Here is a 26599-nt window from a genome sequence, read left to right as displayed (position 1 = left end):
TCTTTTCACCCTGCACATTCACTCCGCCGACACGACAGCGTTTACGGGGCCGTTCCAGATGCAAAAGGTCCACGTCAGCAGTTCTCAACTATTTCGCGTACGGGATAGTCGCCGCGACAGCGTTTAAGGGGTCGTTCCAGGTGCAAAAGGCATCCATCAATGGCACTTTGCAGTACGGGGTACGGAAAGGGGCCTCCTCGTTCGACTTCGTCGACTTCTGCAGTTCTCCTTCCCGTCAGGGGTACCGGAAGGGGCCTCCTCGCAGTTGTCCTTGCCGTCAGGTCCACGTCATGCAGTTCTCAACTATTTCGCGTACGGGATAGTCGTCTTTGTCGTACGCGACATCGGCGTTTGCCGAGTGTCATTGGCACAAAGCAGACCGTTGACGGGGTCACGTGTCAAAAAAGTATCAACAACGTGTCGACTACGTGTCGACCACGTGTATAGCGGTACACTCAGCGGTACACTAATTCTCGTGCCATTCTCGTGTCACAAAATTGGAACATCGAGTACCAGTATGGAAAGGCTTCAGACAGGAAGCCTTTCCTATACATCGAAACTTTTCTCTCCGGTTTTGGACGTTCCACGTGGACCGACTTTTTGGGAAGTTGGTAAGGCCATGGCCGTACCGGCCGTACCAGTGGCGCCTTGTGTGACTGTGCACGCACGTGAGAGAGTTAAAATATGTATGTGTCCACATGTCCGTACGCGGATGTGTGCACATGTCCATATGCGGATGTGTGCGCATGTCCATATGCGGATGTGTGCACATGTCCATATGCGGATATGTGCACATGTCCATATGCGAATGTGTGCACATGTCCATATGCGGATGTGTGCACATGTCCATATGCGGATGTGTGCACATGTCCATATCCGGATGTGTGCACATGGGCATGCATGTGCGGATGTGTGCACATGGGCATGCATGTGCAGATATGTGCACACATGTGTGAATGGTGCACTAGGAACAAGTGCAGTCACAGAAATGGGAATTTAAACCATTGCACCTGCAAACCATAGCGACAGGATCGATTGTCATGTCCTGTCTCGGCACAGAGTAGTCTGCACTGGCAGTAGGTGGAGATGGAGGTGGTAATGCATGCTTGTGCTGATGCGCTATACTTGGGGACACTTTGCCCGCATGCAGACAAAATGTAACAGTGCTTGTGATCGGTGTTCTGCGGTTGACCCACCTACTCTTGATCATGTGGTGTTGTTGGACATGTATGAACACAGCTTGTCCCAGCACAGTGGTTGCTGGCATTGGCGATGTTTGCTCACTCAATGGATGTACACAAATTGACGGTCCTTTGATTATCAGCATACTATATGTGCCGCCAAGTAAGTGATCAACCCTTTGTGTGTATGTGTGCATGTGTGGTTGGGTGGGTGGGTGTGTTGTGTGCGTGTGTGCATGTGTGCGTGCATGTGTGGTACGCGTGTGTGCGTGCGTGCATGTGTGGTATGTGTTTCATTGTCAATCTTTGGATGTGTGTGTGTGTTTGTGTGTGTGTGTGTGTGTGCATGTGTATGTGTGTGTGTGTGTTCTTTCATTCTCCTGGGTGGTTACCAACAGCCAGTGCATGCCGGAGTATGCGGTGTGGTGTGTGTGTGTGTCGAAAAAGAAAAAAGAATGAAAAAAAAGAAAAATAAGGATTCACTGGCCAGAAAAAGCCACTTCAATCAGCTGTGTGGTGGATACCAGGCTAAAATTAGTGGCGGTCAATTCATCAGCCTTGCAAGCTGTTGAATGGTGTAATCCCAGCACTAGTTGCTATGTCTAACATAGCTGTTCGCTATCATTGCTTCTGCGATGGGCAGGTCTGAGGTGTGTGTGTGTGTGTGTGTGTGTGTATGTTTGTGTGTGTGTGTGTGTGTGTGTGTGTGTGTGTGTGTGTGTGCATGTGTGTGTGTGGTGTTTTTTTTACTAAAAGCTATGTGGTGCACGCAATGGGAACATGTAGCAGCCATGGTGGTGGGGGCCAGGCGCTCCGTCGACCAACTGGTCTCGACATCGTCACGCTCTGGACGCACCAGATAACATTTTTAATGGAAGTATGAGAGAAAAAGAAAGAACAGGGGGAGCGGGTGGGGGGGGGGGGGGGTGTAGATTCAGAAAGAGAAAGAGAGGGTACATGTACATGAGAGCCTGTAGTTCAGCAAGTTCATGTAGCCGGTTTACAAGGCGTCGGTTGCTTGCATCCAGTTGCTGGACAACAGGTGATGGTGGACCATCTTCTTGAACTGCAGTATCCCGTCCTTGTATGGCTGCTGTGTGAGGATTTTCTGAGGCAGGGAGTTCCATGCGCTCAGCACGCAAGCAGGGAAAGCCTTGGCCATGGTTGAGCGGGAACGGCGAGGCAGGCTACATGCCAAGGGAAAGTCGTGTGACTGGCGTCGCTGGGCGGAGAGACGGGTGTTGGGGGTTTCATCCGCCTGCTGGAGTGGTTTGGGCATAATCGCTTTCGAGGGGCTCGTCAGTGGAAGGAAGCAGAGCTTGTACAGGAAGCTCAGGGCCGCCACCCTGCGCCTATGCTCCAGGCTTGGTACGGAGACTCCAGGGCCTATCAGCTTTAGTGCCCTGCGTTGTACTGCGTCCAGGCGGGCCAGTGGAGCCCCCATCCAGACCAGGCAGCAGTACTCCATGGTTGGCCGTATGAAGCCGTTGTAAACAGCAATACGGCCAGGTGCTGTCAGAAGTGGCGCCACCTCCCGGAGAAAGTGGAGGCGTTGGAGGGCCCTGGTGGCAACCTGGCGCATGTGGGCCGAGAATCGCAGCGTGGTGTCGAACAAAACCCCGAGGAGCTTGATCTCGCCAGCTTCAGGCACCCTGGTACCGTTGAACGTGTGTGTGTGTGTGTGTGTGTGTGCGTGCGTGCGTGCGTGCGTGCTTGCATGTGTGTGTGTGTGTGCGTGCGTGCGTGTGTGTGTGTGTGTGTGTGTGTGTGTGTGTGTGTGTGTGTGTGTGTGTGTGTGTGTGTGTGTGTGTGTGTGTACAAATGTACTGTTCGCTATCATCGCTTCAGCGATGGGTATGTCTGAGGTCTGAGGTCTGAGGTATGTGTGTGTGTGTTTGTGTGCGTGCGTGCATGTGTGCGTGCGTGTGTGCGTGTGTGCCAGCTAGTTCAGTTGGTGGGTACACTTATGCCTGATTGTGTTGGGTCTGTTGCCAACGGGCTCGGCTACTTGAAGGTGTAATGTTGCACCTGCCACCTTTGTTGGTTCCAGGGTTCATATACTTTCTGTTTGAAGTATACGTACCTGTTAACCATGGACTGCTTCTGGCTAGATTAACTCTTGTGTAATCAATGGTGCTAGTGAAGCTTATATCAGATCCACTCTGATTTAGCCACCCACACTAGTAGCAAGTATTACCTTCACTGGGGCAGGGGTAACTGCAGTTGGATCCCAGGACGGATACCCTGATGCCGTCAATCCTTTTTCTGCACCTTGTCCTCACCCACTCACTGAGGTGTGGTGAGCCCATAAGTGGGATCATTTTCAAGTCCGCCCAGAGTTTTGGGGATTTCAGGGGGTGTCGGCCGTTGGGCAGTTCAATAGCCAATGGCACGTATTCATCTAAAATGGCGGACGCCCACGCTGCATACTTGGTATGGGTGCACGTGAGCCACGCTGTGGGGACACTTGTTCGATTCCGCATACAAATGTATACAAATGCGTGGAAAAGAAGTTTCTCTAATCGCTGAAACTTGTGAGTTTCTTTCGATATAGACTGCTGGTCTTCAAGGTATACAATAGTAGTGACCCAACGAAGTGGAATTTGCGGAATACAACGTTCGAGACGGCTCAACAAGTCAAGAGTAAAGTGCGAATTTACTATGTACGCAAATGAGAAAACCTACTTGTTTCCCCGCAGCGCTAGTCACGTGCGCCTTCAGTGAATACGTGCCATTGAGTCATCTTTCCAAGATTCCTTTTGAGTCTCTCTCCCCTCTCCCGGGGAGACCCAGGTGACCAGTTTAGGCAGTGAGCAACAAGTACAAGTGTGTGTGTGTGTGTGTGTGTGTGTGTGTGTGTGTGTGTGTGTGTGTGTGTGTGTGTGTGTTTGTATCTACTATGTGCCTGTGTGTGTGTGTGTCTGTGTGTACATGCGTGCTTGCATGCTTGCAGGGTCTCACTTGCTTTATCTGATTCCCCCTCCTCCCTCCTCCCTCCTCCCTCCTCCCTCCTCCCTCCTCCCTCCTCCCTCCTCCCTCCTCCCTCCTCCCTCCTCCCTCCTCCCTCCTCCCTCCTCCGCCCTCCCTCGTCCGTCCTCACGGTCCTCCCTTCTCCCCCTTCCCTCCCCCCCCTGCTGGGAGGCCAGGACGGCATACATTAGTGGTACAATGTAGTGCAAGTGCTGGTGCTGCCATCACTGTGATATTGGTTTTCCTTGGTTTTCATGTACTTTACCATGATCTGCTCAGCTCCTGACACTATGGTCAGTGCGCTTTGTACTGAAGTGCCAGCATTCAACTTCACAGCCAATTGGGAATTTGCAATGAGGGATGTTCAGGTCATCAATGGTAGCCTTCAGATCAGTCATACAGCATGCCTTCACTCGTTGAACTTTCTCAGGAATGTCAGAATCATTAAGGGAGACATCATCATTAATCATAACGGGTGAGTTGTTCGTGAATAACTGGTTTTTGCTCACTTGAAAAATGCGAATAATGTGCCTAAGATGTGTTGTGTGCACTTGTCTGTATCTGAATGGTGCACTACCAGTGCTTATTATACTGGTAATCCAGGGGCGTCACACACGGTACGACAAGTACGACCATGGTTGTACCACTTTTCGTCCAGAGGATGGTCCGCCCAATTCAACCGAAAAAGCAATAAAAGAGCCCTGTTGGCCAAAATGTCCGAATTTTTTCACCGGGGGACACTCCCGCACCCCGGGTTATACCACTCCCCGCTACCCTATGATGCCCCATGTAGCCCCTAGCTATGGGCCTGCCTCAAATGCTTGCCTGTTGGCCGAAAAATCCGATTATTTCACTGGGGGACACCGCCACACCCCGGGTCGTATCACTCCCCGCTGCCCTATGATGCCCCATGCAGCCCCTAGCTATGGGCCTGCCTCAAATGCTTGGTATTACTTTTGAATGTTTTAGACTGGTGTAACTGGCTTCTAACCCTAAATAAAATGCACTTCAACGCAGTTTAATAGACGTTGGCCCCTTACATTGGTCTCGCGGTGTGATTGCTGCATCTATCACCTACAGGATTCTTCGTGAATTTGGCGGCTTTGCGCCACAAGTAGTGGATGGAACGATAACCATCGCAGGCAACCCTCGGCTTTGCCGCAGTGCCATCAGCAGCTGGAGTGCCCGTATACAGCGTCCTGTGTCTATGAGCAGGAACGGACTAGCGGGAGCATGTAAGTCAGCTTGGCCAATGCTCTAAGCCAGAATTCGTGGCTCTACAGATAGATAGATCAGATCCACCAACCAGAGGCCGAAGGCCGAAATCCCATTCGCCGCATCATGCCGCATCAGATGAGTAAAGCAACTCATAGCATGAGTGCCTTGTGTGACTATCAGTTATCTCGTGTTGCAGTACAACACCGAGGCCCCTGAATGAAGGGGATTCCCTTGCGTTCAACAAGTTCATCTCCAGCGCAGCATGGTTCATAAATGGCTTTGAGCCTATCTACTGGCACCTTCATTTCGCTTGTCACCTGCATGCCATCAAAGAAGTAGTTTAGTCACCTGCATGCCATCACAGAAGTAGTTTAGTCACCTGCATGCCATCAAAGAAGTAGTTTAGTCACCTGCATGCCATCACAGAAGTAGTTTGAGTCACCTGCATGCCATCAAAGAAGTAGTTTTGTCACCTGCATGCCATCAAAGAAGTAGTTTAGTCACCTGCATGCCATCAAAGAAGTAGTTTAGTCACCTGCATGCCATCAAAGAAGTAGTTTAGTCACCTGCCGCCTGATGCCATCAAAGAAGTAGTTGCTTCAAGTTTAGTACAGTATATCTGTGGCGAGCGAACAGCACCCACTGGTCAAGAGCACTATGATATTATGATATTGGCATTAAAGTCGAGGCTGTTAGTGTTATGCTTTAGCTACGGAGTAGTTATTTTCACGAGAGGAATCTGTCACAAACATGTACGCTATTGTGTGTGAGCAATTTTACATCCATTTTTCATAGGAGTTTGATTGTACGGATAGTCGTGCACCTGGACGTTGGGAAACCTCTGTCTGTCAAACATGGCCTATTTATAAAATGACTGTTGTTTTCGAACAGGCGGCGACATCTCAATAAAACCTTCGCCCTTCGCGACATGACTCTTCAGCTGATTCTGGGTACTGCCATCCTAAAACTGTTGTATTCTTGTTTGCTTTCTTATTGAATCAGGTATCACCTGTCTATCGTACAATCTGAACTTTCGAAAGGACCCAATCGAGATCATCATTGAAGAAAATGATTGCACGGCTAGCTTGTCTAATGAATACCCGGACATTGACATTTCAAACCTGCGCCACGTCGGCTACAGGTCTGCGTCAAGGCAGGTAGACTTGGACCCTAACAAATGTAGTGGGTAAGGAAGGGTGTGCTTGTCGACCTACCACTATACTGATTGTATTTAAAATGTGTTCATTTACTTTGCTGCCATACAGCAACTTGTTGAGGAGGATCCCATATTGCTGGGGTATAAGCTGCATTTATATTCTCAAGTATCAGTCACAGGTGGTAGGTCCTGGGTTGCTTGCGTGTCACATTCTTGGTGAGTTGTTATTTCCACTTTGTTGGTCTGGCACGTCATGGCCGGGTTGAATGCTTCACCCCTGGCAGTTTGACAACTGTGACATCAAGGCCACTGATAGTGGCGGCAATGTACAGTCATAGACCCGCCTCCATTGCTATGGCGGCCAGGTTTCTTTCTGCTTTCTGGTTTTCTGAACATGGAACGAACACCACCATATGTACATTAACCCCCGCCCCCCCCCCCCCCCCCCCCCCGCACGTCACAACTTGTTAGCTTGGTGTAGTGTCACATGATCCTGGTGTAGTGTCACATGATCTTGGTGTAGTGTCACATGATCTTGGTGTAGTGTCGCATGATCTTGGTGCAGTGCCACATGATCTTGGTGCAGTGTCACATGATCTTGGTGTAGTGTCACATGATCTTGGTGTAGTGTCACATGATCTTGGTGTAGTTCACATGATCTTGGTGTACTGTCACATGATGGCATGCATGCTGTTTACCGTGCCAACGCGGTACGTGTACATGCCAAGTTCAGCAGCCGGCACCCCCATAGATAGCTTGCGTAGACCTCGGTCCTACCGGTAGGACCATCATACACAGACATGCTGCACGGCCTCTGTTCTAACACTGACCTAAAACCTGGCCCTAAACTGTTGCTAAGGGGCTAATGAAGGAGAACCCTAATTTTAGCAGTGATCATACAAAGCATATTGCAAAATACCATGGAAACAGCCCATTGTAACCATGGAAACAGAGTATGGAATTTTGCCCTTACTGCCATGGCACGCTAAGAAAGACAATAGGTTCTCACCATGATCTATGTGCCCTGGTCAAAATTCCATTTGGACATAGCTACTAGCGCTGCGACAGGAGCATGTGCAGCCATTTAGACAATAGATTTAAAAAAATGCACATATGCAATGCACTGGACATAGTCTTGCATTTTGCGCCATTACTTTGCCTTACAAAGACCTCATCTCAACAATTTTTGGAGAAAACTCTCAACCGGAAGCACTTTCATGGAGTGATTTCTTGGGTCCTACCTGTTGGACAGCATGCAAGCTATCAAATTTAAAACTTGAAAACACTGTTCGTGCACTGGACATAGCCTTTCAAGTTTGCAACAATCAACCAATAATTATAGTTTTGTGAGAAGGCAGCCTCATGTGCACTCATCTTGCATTGCACCATTCAATGTTGGCTGACCCTTCTCATAGTTCTTAGTGCTGGTCTAGATGATCATGAAGCATCGTAAGAAGCAGAGCCAGGTCCTGTCACCTATTTAACTTTGAGTTCAGAAAAATCAAAAAAACTGAGAACAAGCTTTTCCGCAAGGGTGTACTTTTCATTACATTATAATACAACATCTTTCATATGCGGAGGCTCAACTGAAGCCATTTAATCATGTCTCAATCTCCTTCACTACCATGGTCTTTTTTAACTGCAAAGGTAAATATATATCTCCACGTTTTTGCCCTTGAGGCTTCATCAGGGAGTATATGAATGTGAAGCTAGGTCAGCTGCCGAAATATGTAAGAAGGACAACTTTAAAGTACGAGAAAATACAGTGTTGTTTTCTCGTACTTTTTAAAGTTGTCCTTCTTACAAGTATATTTCGGCAGCGGACCTACAGTGCTGGCAACTGAAATCCGACCCCCTCGCCGCCGGCGCGGGGCGCGGGCGGCGAGGGGGTCAGATTTCAGTTGCCAGCACTGTAGCTTCACATTCATTATACTCCCTGATGAAGACTCAAGGGTGAAAACTTGGAGATATTATTATATTTACCTTTGCAGTGTAAGACCGTGGTAGTGAAGGAGATTGAGACATGATTATAGAATCACTTCAGGTTTCGGAGTCCCGACATCTGGTGTTGAAGATCCGAAACGTTAGCTGTAGGTTTCACGTTGTTTTCGGTCTATAGTTTATTTTTGAAGGATGGAGCCCCTCTTTTCCTGAATGAATTGTGATATCAAACTGCTGGGGTGCTCTTGTGCGTCTGTCTGCAGAGTGCACGATATGGATAGTTTGAACCAAAGTGTGTTTACAGTGGACCCATCCGCATCGACTGACTTTCTGCAGTGTGGTGACGATTATCTGGGGTAGGAGTTTGTACTTACTTGTGAACTTCTGTAAATTTCCTCGTTCTAGTTGCACAGTGGATCATTCAGCATTTTCAGTTCCATCAGTTTCCCTAGTTTCATGTCTTTAAAGTAGATGTTATAATTATGATTAGTACCGGTGATTGCATCATCAGTTGAGATGCATTGACAAAGTCGTGGCACAGCGCAATGCACTGGCTCAAGTGCAGCCATGGAAACCACCAAATCATACTGTCTACTTAGTTCCTGTTTGGTGTTCCGCTGGCTCGCGCTGTACACATGCTAGCTGGTCTGGCTAAATAGTCCTTTCCTTTTGAAGTGAGACTGTGATCACAACAGGCGATATATTGCTATAACCGATTACTCTTATGACCGGTTTAGTTTGAGTGAAAAAGATCATTTTGCTATTTTGAAGCTGATAATACTATAACCGGTATGTTGTTATGACCGCCAACCCTATAGCCGATCTCCACCTGTACAGTACTGTGTGAATGTCTTAGCATAAGTATTCTTCTCACAACTCACATCGGCCATAACTAGTGCAGGGTTGGCTGCGGACAGCCATATTGCAAGAATGACGAACATCTGCGATGTGTGTTTTTTTGTGTTTTTCTAATTATTTATTTTTGAATGTTATGCTGGTGTCATGGTAATGACATGGAAGGTCGCGCAAGCGCTGAAAAGCGCTTGCGCAGTTTGAATCAGGGAGTAGTAAAATACAGGGAGGTGACACGAGCATGTACGGCCAGTTTGACGATTGCCTCAGCACCGTTTTCACCCGGCGGGTGAGATTGGGGTACTATGGGTACTGAAGTGTGTAGACACGCGCGCGGATCAGGATTCTCTCGATCAGCGAGTAGTAAAATACCTACCGCCAAAGAGACTCCAACTGCAGCCCGTAGAAACTCAGCGCTGAGAATTTCCAACAATTGTCTGCCTTCACAAAGTTTGGTAGTCGACCAAACTACCACTATGTCAGGATAGAAGTCCAGCAAGAGTGGTATCACTTTGGGAGATATCCCTGCGTGCCGTTGATTTTTCCTGTGTCGATACAAGCTGTTTACGACGACGTAGCCCGCATTTCAATCCTTGACAAACTTAGGAACATTTCATTCCGAAAAGTGAACTCCCGAATCTCTAGCATACCATAATATGAAATGCTCATCATCACAAAGAAGGTAGAGAAGTACTGGTTGGTCACAACTGAGGAGAAATTAGTGCCGATCGTGTTGTTCTCAAGGAAATCACCTTCGTTCTATTGCTCCATACCGTCGATCGGGACGAATTTCGGAAGGGTGGTACCTTTCCATATGACGATGACACAGATGTATCACAAGAGCAAAACAAATGCTGTTCCATGAGATGGATAGACCTTTTCACGGAATTAGTTCTTCGACAAATACTCAAGATTGATTCAGCAGATCATCTTTTTTTGCGAAAGAAAAAAAACAAGCGCGAGGCACCCATCAAAAATCACGATTAGTGGCGTGTCACCTCCCTGTATTTTACTACTCCCTGGTTTGAATCGGTCTCTTTTTTGTCTTGCATTGCAAGGGCCCACCCACCCACCCACCCTTGTGTTTGCCTTACTAATAGAATTACACGTATGGTATCTTATCACTTTCAGTTTAGTATTAATTTCTGTAGCTGCTGTTGGCAGTCTTGTTTTTTGTTGTTGTGGATCAGTACCTTCCTATTCCTATTCCATTGAAATGTATTGATATTACCCGTTTAAAGAATAATGCAATGCAATATGGCTGTCCGCAGCCAACCCTGATAGGCGATTCTGAATAATCACCGTGGCAAAGAAGCGGGAAATACGGAATCTAGTGAGTACACTACTGTATGCATGTCTTAGCATAAGTACACCTGTTACACACACACACACACGCACGCACGCACGTACGCACACACACACAAGCATGCTCGCATGCAAGTACGCGTACACACATGCTCGTGGATGTCGCCTTTTCTAAGATTCCCGACCCAGGTTTTACATGTTGAACGTGACTGGGACCTTATTTCTATCTGTTTGTTGGTTTTCTGCTTTCTACTTTAGATGGAATATATATTTCGTGACTGTTGGCCGCGGATCGCAGGTTGGGACTATCCAAGTTCAGCAAGTTGACGTTCGGCTTGTGTTGGGTTCCTGTGCCTGTGTGGGCTTCTGGTTATCAAGTTTATTTTACGATGAGACGTCGGGACAAATATATGACCTGTACCGCTCAAACGTCGGATTCAACCAGCTTGATGTTCAGAATGGTATGCTGTTTCCTAAGTTCTACTTCGAAGTACTGTTAAACTGGGAATTTTCGGTGGTGTAATACTTTTGATGTTTCCGAAAATCAGTGGTTCGGTAATGCAAACATTTCGGTAAACCAGATTTCCGTACTGCAATCGGCATGCATGTACGTATGTTTTCGGTGCGTTTTATTTTAGGTAAAAATTACCTGTACCGAAGTTACCGAAAATCTCCACCGAAAGTTTCCGTATGCACTTCCGTTCTCGACAATCTTACTCGTAATTCGGTGATCTCCAGACCACAACTTGTTAAAGCTCTACACTTTGTATAGCAAAGGTGTGGTCCTCATTCCGAACTAAAGCAATCACAAAATGTCACAGCTTGTATGAATTTGCTTGTTTGTTTTGAGCAAAAGCGAAAAAACAGTAATTCTTTCCACCTCAAAAAAGTGAAAAATCATGAAAACTTCGAGTCAATGGTATTGAAATTCACTAGAATCTTGAACTTACCTGGAAAGGGGGAAACCCCAAAGATGGCCTGCAAAAGGCTGCAATAGTAGAGAAGCATGTGTAACTGTTAATTTTAAGTAAATCACTTTGGCTTCTTTTCCCTGTACGACACTGTTTACAAATTCATTGTTTGTGACCTGGCAACATGGGATCATATTGCTATTCTTCAAGGCTTGTCTGTTTTGTCGAAACTAACGGTGCTGCAGTTAAGAATTATAATCATTTCTCCCTGCTGTACATTTATCTTCGGTCACGGTTCCACTTGAAACTGTAAGTGCAACTGTAACTGCAACTGTTCTGGGTGTCGTTGTTGCTCAGTCGTTCCTATCCTATCGCATGTGAGAGCCAGCAGCACTTACCTGCCGGCAACACCCAGTAGGTCGAGTGAGTCCACCTTGAACATAACCTGGGAGCTTGGTTTAGTTGGCTGCAACGTGGACGAAACATTCTATGGACTCGAGTTCCGGCTAGTCAAAGCGCCTGCCTCATTCAACGACTTCCAGCGCTCGGCTGCCGCAGCTGACCAATGTATGGAGAATCAGCCGAACGGTAGCTTTGGACTAGTGCTGTGTAATGCTTCCCTGAGTACGCCTACGAGTGGGCAAGCGATATATACGGCAGACAGTTACGAGAAGTCCTATTTCCTAAATCCTCAAATCCGACCGGTCGAGGCGTCCAGAGTGTTTCGAGGCCTTCAACCAGCGACTCTGTATTACGTACAGGTATGTGTTGCTCATCAACAAGCTTTTCTTCCTATGCTGGTCAAGTGTTGTTTTTTTGTACATATTGGCTCAGTGCCAATGTTACATCTACTATTAAAATATGGCAAATTGCAAATAGGTGCATTTAAATATGGTGTAATAGATGCTTCTTTGGATAATGTGTTGCCATTTCCGGTAGCACATGTCCTGTGCCATGCACAATTCGTCTTTGCAATGCGGCTGTTCGCAGCCGATCCGGCACTTGGGTTTGGGCAGTTGTGGGTGTGAGAGGTGTGGGAAAGAAGCATGATTAGGGGCCATCCGTAAATTCGATATAATATTTAGAAACGGAAACTAGTCATTTCTCTTCAACCCCCTCGCCCCCTTCCTGAGAAACGAACATATACAAACGGTACATGGTATCGATGTTTTTTTCTCTTTTCTTTCTGGACGTGCCCACACATACAAAAAAAACTGTACATCGATTTTTTTAACAGGCCCTCAACCCCCTCCCCTATCTATGGCCCCTTATGGACATTAGGCCACCCAGAATTAATTTGTTGTTTCGGGTCACTTCACTCATCCGTACCAGGGCCGGTCGGTCAGGTTTAATTTTAATTTTCACTTATTTTTGTTTTGGTTTCTGCCATTTGCATACAATCATGTAGAATAGATTGTGTATATCGAATATCCAAGTACATATCAACTAGTTTTTGTTTCTAAATAAATACCTATATTTACGGATGGCCCGTTATTGACATTAGGCCACCCAGAACTAAGTCGTTGTTTCGGGTCACTTCACTCATCCGTACCAGGGTCGGTCGGTCAGGTTTTATTTTAATTTTCACATATTAAAATCACATATTATGATCTGGGAGTTTTGGACGCGAAAGGCCCTACCGTCGGCCGAAACTGGTTGTGTCCCGTCCAACACGGATGCGCACATCTCTGGCATTGTTAGAGCATCTTCTATTTCGTCCGTGGTTGCTCTGAACAATGCTCTGTGGAAGCGAAATTGAGATGGGAAGAATGTTTTAAGCCTGTGCCGGCATGCCCGAGATCTTTCCTAAGCACTTCTTGGTCCTTGCTGTTTTCGTGCGTGGGGTTGGGATCATTAGGATCGCGTGTGTACACAGTCATGTACACGGCATACAATAGTACATGCACACTAAAAACAAAAACATTTTGCGGTCGGGTGAAAAATTGCGGTCGGTCGGGTGACCCGAAACAACGAATTTATTCTGGGTGGCCGTGTATCTTTCCTGCTACTACTTCCTCCGGAAACAAAAACTTCGTGACTTTTTGACATGAATTTTCAAGGAGTTACTGTGCTCAACAAAAGTGTTCTTTTGGAAGAGAAACACTTCAACACATTCAATCGACATATCTACAATATCTACAGGATCGATTAGTGGGAGTAGAGTCTCAGTCTGGGTCGCCATTGCTCGACTTCTCACCGCTGACACTGTTCCAAGTGGCAGGTCGATCGACGCGACGTCGTATGTCATGGAGAAGCTTCTCTGCGTCTCTGATCGTCTTCGCTGTTACCTGAATGCCTTCTCCAACATCTCGGCGGAGACCACGGTAGCGCTGCAACGCTGGTACTCATTACCGCCTCCGCTCTCTGTTGCCACGGAACAGCAAACACAGGCAACGCCAAACATTTCAAATTTCCTCTGAGGGATATCAAAGGCGTACCAGCACTTCTGGACTGCCGCGATCAGATCTCGCCTTCTCCTTTGCGACCAAGGACACATCGTCGAGGCTGCTGGAAAAGGCAAGGTCATTCACGTTGAGGTCTGGGCTCTGCAGTGGCTGAACGACTTTTATTTTGAACTTGTTCATCTTGCTCTGCTGCGCGAAGTGACGATTGTCACATCTCTGCGTTTTGAGTTTTGACATCTTGACGACCTGTTCGCATGCAGACAGGCGTTTCGAGGATGGCGAAGACTTCGAAATGCTAGCTGCTGTTGCTATTCATTTTCCACTCTTCTTGCTCCTCGGCGCCATTGTCCTGCTCTGTCGAGCTCTGAACTAAAAATAGCCACGACGAGAGGTGAGCGCAGTGCTTTTCTTCCCATTGGGCCTGGTGGACGAAAAATGAAAAACATGTTCGCTTTGCTTTGTTTGCAGCGTGAAAACCCTTGCTCTGCGACGACTGTCGGCTCTCCAAAATATGAATCGTGCTTTCCTACGATTCCAAAATGTCATGTCAGTGTTTCAGGCTGATAGAAGCAGAGAGAGAGCGAAATAACAGCAGCGAAAAGTAGTGAAAAAAGTCACAAAGTTTTGGTTTCCGGAGGAAGTATTATCAGTCATCACATCAGTGTCGTGGGACATGAACAAGATGAAGAGACAAATTCGGTGGCGCGTATGAAGTAGAGAATATACGTTTTAAAAGCAGTTGTGCGCCACAAAATAAGCCATACCAATACTCAGAATTGCACACCGTGCTAACATGCTATCATGTATTTAGATGATACGGCCTTTACTTCCTCTTTTTTTCTTTTTCTTTTTTTTGTTAGCCGAAAGCTGTTGATGGAAAGCTGTTGACGGAAAGCTGTTGACAGAAAGCTGTTGACGGAAAGCTGTTGACGGAAAGCTGTTAGTGGAAAGCTGTTAGTGGAAAGCTGTTAGTGGAAAGCTGTTAGTGGAAAGCTGTTGACGGAAAGCTGTTAGTGGAAAGCTGTTAGTGAAAAGTTCTTCGTGGAAAGTTCTTAGTGGAAAGTTCTTAGTGGAAAGTTCTTAGTGGAAAGTTCTTAGTGGAAAGTTCGTAGTGGAAAGTTTGTAGTGGAAAGTTCTTAGTGGAAAGTTCTTAGTGGAAAGTTCTTAGTGGGAAGCTGTTACTGGAAAGCTGTGTGTTGGTGATACCAGCAAGTAAAGAACACCGTTGCTGGAATCTCCTATGTCGTGTCTATATCAAACTGTTGCTTGTCTGCTTCAGGTGGTGGTGACAATAGGAGGTGGTGAATACGGTGATTGGTACTTGGTACCCCCGCGTCTCACCTGGACCCAACCAGCAACGGGTGAGTTGTTTGCTGATTAGAGAGGTTAAGCTGCTCGTTATTTTTGACGTGACGCAAACGTTTCGCTCGGTTTGTTGTTTTGCATGTAGCCTTCACACAAGCATAAGAGCATATTATATGTGACACACTTTTCCGTGGTGCTCAAATAGCACTATCCTATCTGCAGTAGCCCCCACCACCACCCACCACCTTGTAAAACAGAGCGGGTTATGGAGGGTTTGCGCATGTTCGGAAACCGTACCCATGTACTCGCTGGCGATGGCTTGGTAGTGAATGTGAATGTGGTGGCGGTGGTGGTAGTGTGGACAGCGGCGGTGGTGGTAGTGTGGACGGCCGCAGTGGTGACGGTGGCGGCGGCAGTGGCGGTGGCAGTGGTAGGGATAGAGGCTTGATCGGCAATGCTGGACACTGCTGTCGCTGATCTGCAATTCTGGGCTAGAGGTTGGCAGGCTCCTGTGGCATAGAGCTGCTGCTGCGTGTAACCGGGACTACGGATGTCATACTCTAGTATTTACCGATTTGTCGGATATCAGGCGTGTTAAACCGCCGACGACGTGTTACTAATATCATGTGACTGATTTAAAAACTGTGCTACAAGCTAATATGCACTCACACTCACACACTCACACACTCACACACTCACACACTCACACACTCACATTGCAGTGTTGGAATGTTTCTGTGTGCACGTTTGTTGCAGTACCAGCCGCTGCCCGCTACCACCAGCCACTAATCCTCAATGCACCTGATACTCGTTCTGGTATCGGTCTAGCATCTCAACTGGCTTGGAATCAGAACTTGAGTCTCCTTGGCCAGGAGCCATCAGCTGTTGACCGCTACCAATTGATTTTTTCTGCGGTATGTACATCAGGGTTTTAGCTACTGTCGTGGGCATGGAAATCCGGTTGAATGACCCGGGCCGGCGTACAGAACTCGCTGCAGACGATGAAGCGTCGAGCTGAACGACTGCTGACAGTGCTGTGATACTCACGGCTGCATGGCCAGCGCTCTGGGGCCGCTTGACCTCCGACTGGATTTCCAAGTCCACGACAGTTGGAAACAACTTGTGTGTGTGTGGGGGGGGGGGGGGGGGGAGGCAAACAGTTGACCCATGTTTCCCAAGTTCCACTGCCTTGTCACATAAAATGCAACATACGGGTGCACAGAGCACCCGGAGCGATCGATTTGTGGCCGCATTTTCACTGTGTGAACTGAAAAACATGAAAATCCCTAAATGAGAAGGGTGGTACTAGTACGCTATCAAAGTAAGGCGTGCGACATCAGAGTAGGAGGGGGGAGGGGCTGCCCCCGGCTATAACCCTGTGCACATTGCCACTGTTTGGTGTGGTCACCGTTATGCATGATTGGGCATGACGTGTGAACAACATGTACATAACTTAGTCGATTGCTTTGCCGGCATGGTGCAACCATGGGATCTGCTGGGCAAGACATGCTCACTTGATGGGAACTCATTAATGCGTCAAAAATCAACCTATGCAGTCAGTTTAATGATTACCTTTTCTAACTCCTGTACTTCAACCAGTATCATTGAAGATGCTGTGCTTTTCCAGCAATTGCAGCAGACAGAGAACAAGAGACCTTTGGCCCGGGGACCCTCATTATACTGGCTCTGTAATTTTCTGTACACACATACACCCACACACACACACACAGAGGCTACCAGTGTGTGTGTGTGTGTGTGTGTGTGTGTGTGTGTGTGTGTGTGTGTGTGCGTGTGCGTGTGTGTGTGTGGGGGTGTATGCATGTGTGCGTGTGTATATGTGTGCATGCGTGTTACTGTGTTATGAGCATGGACATTACAGTAGAGACCCTTGGTTAGCTACGGATGTGATTTTTCACTTTGATCTCTTTGGCAGGCACCTGGATTGCCGATTTTCCTGAGAAACTTACTGTGCGCGCGAGAATTTGAGGCACGCATGGCAGCACTGGGATGCGGTTGTGGTCAACGGACCTGCAACCCAAGACGGCGAGAATTTCTCTGCAGTGTACGCTGCCCTGTGGACATAGCACAGTGTGTACTGCCAGCCCTGGAAGAGGAATGGTGCTTTGTACTTGCAAGCGGCAGTACGCTCACCATTGAGGCGTGCAATTCCCTGGAGTGTGAAGGAAACAGTAACAATGCTGCAGCACGCCGTGCATTGGCATGGACTGCACCCGAGCCCGAAATACTATGTGCTGACCCTGAGATTCGGACCATGTGTGAACCTCTGCTACCACCGGGGACCGTACTTAGTTTGTGCGCCGCCAATGCCAGCAATAGCAACAATCGGAAAGCCGGTGATAACAGCACAACGATTATCCTGTCGGCGGTGTTAATTCCAGTGTCAGTTATATTTGTGTTACTGGTCACAATTGGATTATGGCTTCGGCAACGGAAGAAGACGTAAGTGCTTGGAATACTGATCTAGTGCTTGAAAATGAGCAATGCATCCCCTTCCAGTCCATGTATTACTGTGTCTGCTATGCTGCTCATGCTATGGAGACTTAAAAGGATTCTCTGCCTGTGATGAGCTCATTGCAGCAAAGCAGACCTAGTTATTCCGTATTCAGTGAGAGAAGGACCTGTTTTATTGCGGCCATGTGCATGAAAACTCAGTTTGGACTCCAGAACCACATGTTGTTGCACTGCTTTGTGAAAAGTGTGGTGGATTTGCTCGAATGTACACATTTGCTTGGCGTATTGTATGTGTGGAATGGAGACAGTTGCCAGGACTGAACAAATCTTGTTGTATGTGTGGAATGGAGACAGTTGCCAGGACTGAACAAATCTTGTTGTATGTGTGGAATGGAGACAGTTGCCAGGACTGAACAAATCTTGTTGTATGTGTGGAATGGAGACAGTTGCCAGGACTGAACAAATCTTGTTGTATGTGTGGAATGGAGACAGTTGCCAGGACTGAACAAATCTTGTTGTATGTGTGGAATGGAGACAGTTGCCAGGACTGAACAAATCTTGTTGTATGTGTGGAATGGAGACAGTTGCCAGGACTGAACAAATCTTGTTGTATGTGTGGAATGGAGACAGTTGCCCGGACTGAACAAATCTTGTTGTATGTGTGGAATGGAGACAGTTGCCAGGACTGAACAAATCTTGTTGTATGTGTGGAATGGAGACAGTTGCCAGGACTGAACAAATCTTGTTGTATGTGTGGAATGGAGACAGTTGCCAGGACTGAACAAATCTTGTTGTATGTGTGGAATGGAGACAGTTGCCAGGACTGAACAAATCTTGTTGTATGTGTGGAATGGAGACAGTTGCCCGGACTGAACAAATCTTGTTGTATGTGTGGAATGGAGACAGTTGCCAGGACTGAACAAATCTTGTTGTATGTGTGGAATGGAGACAGTTGCCAGGACTGAACAAATCTTGTTGTATGTGTGGAATGGAGACAGTTGCCCGGACTGAACAAATCTTGTTGTATGTGTGGAATGGAGACAGTTGCCAGGACTGAACAAATCTTGTTGTATGTGTGGAATGGAGACAGTTGCCAGGACTGAACAAATCTTGTTGTATGTGTGGAATGGAGACAGTTGCCAGGACTGAACAACATCAGTATAATATAAGATACCAATTTTTTTTCCTTTATTTGAATCAACGCTATCGCGAACCCGGTTTTAGATGTCTGGTAAAGTTGCGCACACAGATGGGTGGCCAGGTAGCCATCGTTAAACTTTCTGCACGTTATCATGCCAAAATTACAAAACGTTATACTTTTTGGTCGTTGAACTTTCCGGTTTTCCAGTAACCACTACACTAGTCATATGCTGCATGCTTAGAACAAACCTCTTTAATTAAGCTGCATGTGTCACTATTCATGGCTTCATACAGGACGCTCTTGAAAGAAGAGATGAACCGTCTTGAAATCATTGCTGGTACTGACTACACATTGGTTGGTAAGGATGTTGTAGTGCGTTATGTTGTGTAGTCATGTGTACGTCATGTGTACGTCATGTGTACGTCATGTGTACGTCATGTGTACGTGGTCTTGGTGTATGCGCGTTTTGCTGTTTTGGCCGGGCCACAGTACTGTAACTAGCATGATAAGTGCAGCGTAGGGCTGAGGACTTACCGTCACAATTAGTGCAGCGTAGAGCTGAGACCTGATCGTCCCCACACAGCATCACGGTATCAGGCTGTACTGTAGGCTAGTTCTGTTGTTAGCATCATGCAGCTTCACAGTAGTAATGATGGCATGCTTTTGGGTAGTGTACCTTATGCGGCGCCTGGACTTGGCCTCACGGTCTGTCAAGTTACCACCTTCATTCAGCCTGGATGGCTGTTGCTTCCCCTGTGGTTGAAGTAGTTGAGATAGGACTATTGTCTAGAAGTAGGATTGCAGCCTCCCCCCCCCCCCCCCCCAAGCTCAGGTGATTGACTGTGTCTCTACTAAAAGGACTGTACAGTTGTGCGTTCATGTATCTGGCACTGAAAAGGATTTGAATGAAGGTGATATGTGTTGTGTTGGCCCATGTCCAGAGTATGTTCCCGATGACTGGGAGCTGGATGAAGATCAGCTAGAGCTGCACGACATGCTTGGTGAAGGAGCTTTTGGCATTGTCTACAAGGGAATTATGTACCAGAAAGGTTCAGCTGGACCTGTTTCTAGTCAAATAGTGGCAGTCAAGGTAATATCCGTCTTGACGAACCTAGAATTGCAATAGCATTTTACAGTTCTAGCAATATTATACTGTTACGAGTGCTCGCATATGTTTCTGAAAGGTGTCCTTGTGCCTTTTTGTGGGGAATAACCTAATGTGTATGTACTGGTCTTTGTCACTGTCACAGACACTGAAGGCTGAGGGAGCCTACGAGAAGAACCTCTTTCTGCAGGAGGCCTCAGTAATGAAGTAAGTCAAAAAATCACGGTTCGTTTGAGACTCAGTTGGACTGAGTTCTCAGCATCCGTAGGAACGCCACCACCCTGCAAAGATCTACGGTGCATCCTTAGGAACGCCACCACCCTGCAAAGATCTAAGGTGCATCCTTAGGAACGCCACCACCCTGCAAAGATCTAAGGTGTATCCTTAGGAACGCCACCACCCTGCAAAGATCTAAGGTGCATCCTTAGGAACGCCATCACCCTGCAAAGATCTAAGGTGCATCCTTAGGAACGCCATCACCCTGCAAAGATCAAAGGCGCAGATGCAGGTCCTAAAACGGTGGGAGATGAGTAGATCAGCCCACCAGGAAAGTGGTCAAAGACCGAAAATCCCATTCACTGCATCCATGTTTCCTAATTACCCTGTCAAGTAGAGATTTATGTTGGTGGTTGGTCTGAGTGCCTTCACGTGCACACGCGTCAGGCGAAATTACTGGTCAGTCGGCGACGCGCATTTTTCACAAAAAATTGCGTTTCACCTGCTGGGAGAGTATGCGTGTACTCGAGTCTCATCCTGAGCACGTTTTTTCTTCTTTTTTTCAGCTCCAGTATAGCTGTATTTTTCATTGCAAAGCCGTCCTCGATTGTTGTGTTCGTTGTTCAAACGAAGTGGACATTCAATCATGAAGGCAGAGGACATAGGAGCCTGATTTGAGTTTCTCGTGGCATAGGACGGTCACACAGAGACACTTTGGGATTTTCTGAATATATAATACCCGGCGTCGCACGATTTGTGCGATATCAAATTGTTTGTGATCTACCACATCGAGCAGAACGGGATCCAAACACAAGCTTACCGACGGTTAGGCTGCCGACCTGACCGGACAAATGATCCCTGGCTTCACCAGACGCCAGAAGTCGGACACCATGTCCTTTGCCGCGATGTCCATCTCCAAAAAGAACTCCATCTTCGTCGTGAAAAGGCTTGAAATACTCAATATTCAACCGAGATTCGCGGTCTCACCCTTTCTCAGATCGAATCATTTTTTGTTGTAGCAGTTGCAGGGCAGATCCCCGCCACTACTTCAACAGGCGATGGCTCCAAAGCATGCCTGGAACAAGCCATATCGAGGTTGCAAGCCACCCCTCTCAGCAAAAAATTCGAAGAAATTCGAAATTTCAATGGTGGAAGATATACTATGAAGAGAATTTCAAAAAGTATGTTTCGTGGAGCGATCGCTCAACCTACGTCATTCAAACTTTGCAGGATGGTTCAGACGTACATGCTAGGCATGGCACCACAGGCGATGATGTCATAGCTGACACACAGAGTAACACACACAGCAGATTCGTGTGCACAGATCCTAAATTAGTGGACGTCGTCATCTTCTTCCCGCTGATCTCGAATTTACTATGACGTGCTATTTCGCCTGACGTTCATCTGTACCTAGTTCCACCCGATGTTCTTGGCAGTCTGTGCAGTTTTCAACATCAGGTTTCCAGCAACCCAACCTCCCAATCCCTCTAACTTCATTGGACCGTTTGCCATCTTGTGCTTGTTCTGAGGCCAATGCTGCAAGGGTGGTGGTACGTGCATGCTGCATGTTCATGTGTCAGTTGTGCTGAAACGATGACAGTTGTGTGCGGTGGCTTAGCTGATGCCATAAAAATCGGCTATCGGCGGCTTAGCAATCATTGCTTGCAGAAACTCTGATCTTCCACTCTGCTGTGAGTATTCCTTCTAGTGAAGTTTGTCAGGCCACTCTTGCCTATGCTCACAATATGCCTAGACACAACACCTAAGAATTTCGGAGATTGTTTTTACTTGGTTTTAGAGATTAGAGAATGCTTTCATAGTTGGCAGCATGGAAAACATGTGCAACAAAAGACACTACTCGCCGCTTGGCAAGTGTTCACACACATGGAAGGTCTTCGGAGACCTGCTTCATATTGGAAGATCGCATAGCGTAGCGGGCCGTGTTCCTGCGTTGGAACACCTCCAGCACAGCTGCAAGAGTCCAAAGGTGGGGAATTCCCTAAGTCGACATGCATTGTAGATACTGCTGCAAGCAACAGGATGAAAATGCCGTTTCATAATCGTATCCAGTAACTAGTGAGTGTTTTAAATCTACAGCATCGTTTCTGTGCAAGTAACTGTAGTCACTGGAGTTTGCTTTATCTGTACATTGTCTCTGGCCCAGGAAATTTGACTGTCCCTACATCGTCCAGCTGCGGGGCATTGTGTCGGAGAACGCACCGAAAGTTGCTATGGAGTACATGGAGTGTGGTGATCTGAAGAACTACTTGCGCTCCGTTCGAAAGAAGGTGTGTCTCGATGCCCAGATTGATCCTTGTGTTGCAGAGCTGTCTTATACCCATGTATTTTCTGGCCTTAAAAAAAGATCAGTCTGTCTGCTATGTTCGTGCACCATAGTTACTCGGCCATACTCTGCAACCCGGCCATACGCACTCCACCTGGATGAGTTCCTACTGAATGGCAAGAGTTCATAACTCACAAGACCGTGGAACTGCTGATACTAGTGATAGGTTATTGTCCTGACTCTCTGTATGCATACGAGATATGAGGTGGACTGTGCCCGATGCAATTTTGGGTGCAGTCAAGTGAAAAATGACGGAATGCTGAAAACGGCTCACGACGGAGTTTTATGTGGAGATGCAAACGCAAACGCGTGGGAGTTATGTACTCTTCCTACTATGCAAGCACTTGGAACGGGGGTATCACTTGGAAATGTTCTTGTTGTGTTTGCTAAGCTGTGTGTATGAGTTTAGAAATGGTGAGGCAGAAAGAATGTACCACGACAACACCGCGTAATTGAGTGTACCGTTTGTGTGCCCATGTGTATGTGTGTGTGCATGCATCTGTTTGCTGCACATGTCACGGAGTTGTTGTGCCGTGTGTGTGCCGTGTGTGTGTGTGTGTGTGTATGTATGTGTGTGTGTACGTGTCTGTGTGCACACATACATGTATCTATGTGTTCCATTATCTGCTGGCTGAGCAGGCAAAGTCGAGTGGCTTCATGAACGCAGGACCAGTGGTGCATGGTCTGTCCTCTGATGGTATAGACAGTGATAGCGGTGTTCCAACTACAGTCGGCACTATAAAGAGTGGAGCGGACACTCCTAACGCTGGACTCCCCAATGCTCTGCCCTCAGAGGAGCAGTTTATGACCTGGGCTGAGCAGCTAGCACAAGCTATCCAGCATCTCGTTGAGAAACGTTTCGTACACAGGTATATGCTGTTGCCATTTTCGTTTGCTGTTGTTAATTCCTGCATTGATAGATCAGTGTTAGCGTATGACATGCTTGGGGAGCCCTGTAGCGCATGAACTGGTCCAGAATACATGTCCTAGACATTGATGATGTATTGTGTGGAGGATAATGCCCGAATGTGTGTGTCGATGTTATAGATACTGAGCCAGCATGCACAATTCCAACACTTCACTATCCGAGCCAAAGAAACCTGGAATTGTGGATAGACTGTGTTTTATTCTGTTGTGTTTGCTTGCCACGTGCAGGGACATTTCTGCTAGGAACTGCATGCTTTCTGCTGATTTGACGTTGAAGCTGTCTGGTGAGTTCACGCATGTATTGCTCTGGCCGCTTTGGGAGAGCACATGGAAATGTGTAGAACACGCAGTGCATAGAATACTGAGGGGGGGGGGGGGGGGGGGGAGATCGTGTAAGTCATTGAACATATCTGTTTGTTAGACTCGGATGGAGAGCCACGGATTAATTTATAGGAAAAAAAGGACCAAGGAACTACAAGTTACGCTGTAACGTTATCGCATGCGCTGATTGTCAAGTATCTGGCGGTGTTAGTGGACGTTACAACTTAGCGGAACTTGTAGTTCCTTGGTCCTTTTTGTTAGTGGTCCTATCGTCACACCAAGACGTCACTCTGCCCAACTGCATGATTGACATGGTTAAAGGGGTGTACACCAGTCACCTGGTCACTGTTCCTACAGGGTACAACTTACAGCCTGTTTCGGCGCGTTCCTGTCACACGAGTTGAACCTTTGATTTGAACCTTGGTGTGAAAGTTGTAGCCTGCATTGCAGGCACGGTGACCACTGACCAGGTGGCCGGGATACGCACGAGCACGTGGCTGCTTATTCAACCATGTTTGATTGGGAATAAGGTCCGAACGCTGCATCGCAGCCTTCTCGGACCAAAAACAGTCGCCCCAGTGTCCAAAAGACTACAACATAATTATAGGCCAATCGCGTTTATCCGTGCTTTAAAAAAACGAAATGGCGCTTTTAGTGACATTTTGCATACAAATCCCCATCTTGTAGGGTACAGTCACCCAGTTTCAGTGGAAGTGGCGAGTTCGATTGGGAATAAAGGAGGAAGGGAGCGCCTCAGCTTCCTCGGACCAAGACCATTCGACTCAGCACCCCGAAGGCTACAATTTGTGAAAAATTGATTTTAGGCTTAACTTCCCCTTTAGGATAAAGATTGCAGTCTTTATCGACTGACAAGCCCTCAGTTCCAACTGAAGGTTACTTCGGGAAAGTGGCTTGTAATCTGTAGAACATTCATGCACAGAAAGGCATGCTAATATGGATGCTTCTATCTGTTTTAAACTGGCTTATCTTGGCTGTTGCTCATAGGAAATGCATTGCATTTGTTTTTGCTGCTGGCGATATTCACCTGTTTGTCATTGGCTCCTTTGTCTGGATTTCACTCCCTTCTAGTGGTTTTTCAGCCTGGACCGTTCGTTGGCGATGTGTGAAGCCCATGCATCCATGCATCCATGCATCCGGCATTCAGGAGTGGCGGCATGTGACTAGTGTATTATAGTGTTCACTAATGTATGTGTGTATGTGTGTGTATGTGTGTGTATGTGTGTGTATGTGTGTATGTGTGTGTGTATGTGTGTGTCAAGGACTCAATATCAGCCTGCGTTGTCTACTGGTTTTGTGTCCTTTCCTACATCAGACTTCGGTTTGTCCCGTGACATCTACTCCAACGACTATTATCGCAAGGTTGGTCGAGGTAAGCAATATGCATGCATGCGGAATTATGTGTGCTTGTGCGCATGCGTAATATGGATGCTTGTGTGCATGCGTAATTATGTGTGCATGTGTGCATGCGTAATTATGTGTGCTTGTGCGCATGCATGCGTGCATATTATGTGATGTTGCCTGATCTGCTCGGTGCAGAAGCCACTGCATTCACGAGCATTTCTGGATCAGAATGACGAGAACTGAAGCTTGGGGCATGCCAGCACATCCATGCCGCTTCTGGATATTCCGCTACACCCTGCTGCTTTGCTATAGCTAGAACAGCACAACACCAGCTACACCCTGCTGCTTTGCTATAGCTAGAACAGCACAACACCAGCTACATCCTGCTGCTTTGCTATAGCTAGAACAGCACAACACCATAGCATGCCGCCGCACATCTCCATTTTTGGGCCTCTCCTTCCGGGCATTGCAGCCACTGAAATGCTACAAATCCCCTGGTGGGTGCAACACATGCTGCACAGCCCGCCTTCGGGCGTGTGCACAATCAACACAGGCTCTGATACATGCCCCGTGGCTACGCCGTTCGGGCAATTAGTGGCCAGTAGCTGGCAAGCTATCTAGCCATTAAGCACCCGTGTGTACGTGTGATCATGTGTATGTGTGTATGCTATAAAGGTACTGACATGTCACACACAGACACAGACATGGAGACACACAGACACACAAGCACACATATGAACACACGCACACACGTGCACGCTTGGCGTGGACACACGCGCACGCATGTGCAAACAAACATGCATGTCGGCAACGCATACGTGTGCAGCAGAGCTGTCAATGCAGCTGTTGGGCTTGACATTGTGCGTATCGATTATCGTTTGTCCATGCTGTGTGTGTGCTACCTGGCAATGATTGAATGCACCACCGGGCATGGCTGGCTAGGGGCTCTCCCACTACGCTGGCTGCCACCAGAGGCATTGCGAGATGGCATGTATTCGTCAGCAACTGACGTCTGGTAAGCTAGTTCTGCAGTAGCAGTTCCAGGGTGTCATGCAGTAGCAGTTCCAGGGTGTCATGCAGTAGCAGTTCCAGGGTGTTATGCAGTAGCAGTTCCAGGGTGTTATGCAGTAGCAGTTCCAGGGTGTCATGCAGTAGCAGTTCCAGGGTGTCATGCAGTAGCAGTTCCAGGGTGTCATGCAGTAGCAGTTCCAGGGTGTCATGCAGTAGCAGTTCCAGGGTGTCATGCAGTAGCAGTTCCAGGGTGTCATGCAGTAGCAGTTCCAGGGTGTCATCGATGCAAGTACATGCACATGACGTTCACAGGGGAAGGGCAACAAGAAAATATTAAGACGTTCTTACTTCACGGTGCCACCAGTGCATCACAGTTCAACGTTGCATTCATATTACTGTATGCTGATACAACTAATTGCCAGACATGCACGTTACGTACACGGCAGTATTGTTGTT

The 26599-nt window shown here is 47.4% G+C and overlaps 1 protein-coding gene across 1 annotated transcript in view; it reads left to right on the top strand.

Annotated features, from left to right (window-relative positions):
* LOC135809324 (uncharacterized) overlaps positions 1 to 26599 on the top strand; it is a 34621-nt gene that overhangs the window by 4211 nt on the left and 3811 nt on the right. Inside the window, exons 2-19 of the mRNA XM_065322656.1 lie at positions 1240 to 1344; positions 4431 to 4626; positions 5232 to 5386; positions 6372 to 6555; positions 8730 to 8822; positions 10882 to 11084; positions 11892 to 12295; positions 15219 to 15300; positions 16001 to 16158; positions 17178 to 17704; positions 19151 to 19215; positions 19799 to 19947; positions 20108 to 20169; positions 22343 to 22466; positions 23162 to 23391; positions 23678 to 23733; positions 25104 to 25160; positions 26075 to 26147. Coding sequence (XP_065178728.1) covers positions 1240 to 1344; positions 4431 to 4626; positions 5232 to 5386; positions 6372 to 6555; positions 8730 to 8822; positions 10882 to 11084; positions 11892 to 12295; positions 15219 to 15300; positions 16001 to 16158; positions 17178 to 17704; positions 19151 to 19215; positions 19799 to 19947; positions 20108 to 20169; positions 22343 to 22466; positions 23162 to 23391; positions 23678 to 23733; positions 25104 to 25160; positions 26075 to 26147 — 2923 coding nt within the window. The remainder of the gene's footprint in view (positions 1 to 1239; positions 1345 to 4430; positions 4627 to 5231; positions 5387 to 6371; positions 6556 to 8729; positions 8823 to 10881; positions 11085 to 11891; positions 12296 to 15218; positions 15301 to 16000; positions 16159 to 17177; positions 17705 to 19150; positions 19216 to 19798; positions 19948 to 20107; positions 20170 to 22342; positions 22467 to 23161; positions 23392 to 23677; positions 23734 to 25103; positions 25161 to 26074; positions 26148 to 26599) is intronic.

Source organism: Sycon ciliatum, chromosome 2 (genome assembly GCF_964019385.1).
Source record: "Sycon ciliatum chromosome 2, ocSycCili1.1, whole genome shotgun sequence".
NCBI classification, from domain to species: domain Eukaryota; kingdom Metazoa; phylum Porifera; class Calcarea; order Leucosolenida; family Sycettidae; genus Sycon; species Sycon ciliatum.
Note: the sequence above shows the minus strand (reverse complement) of the source record. Positions and strands in the feature narration are given on the sequence as shown.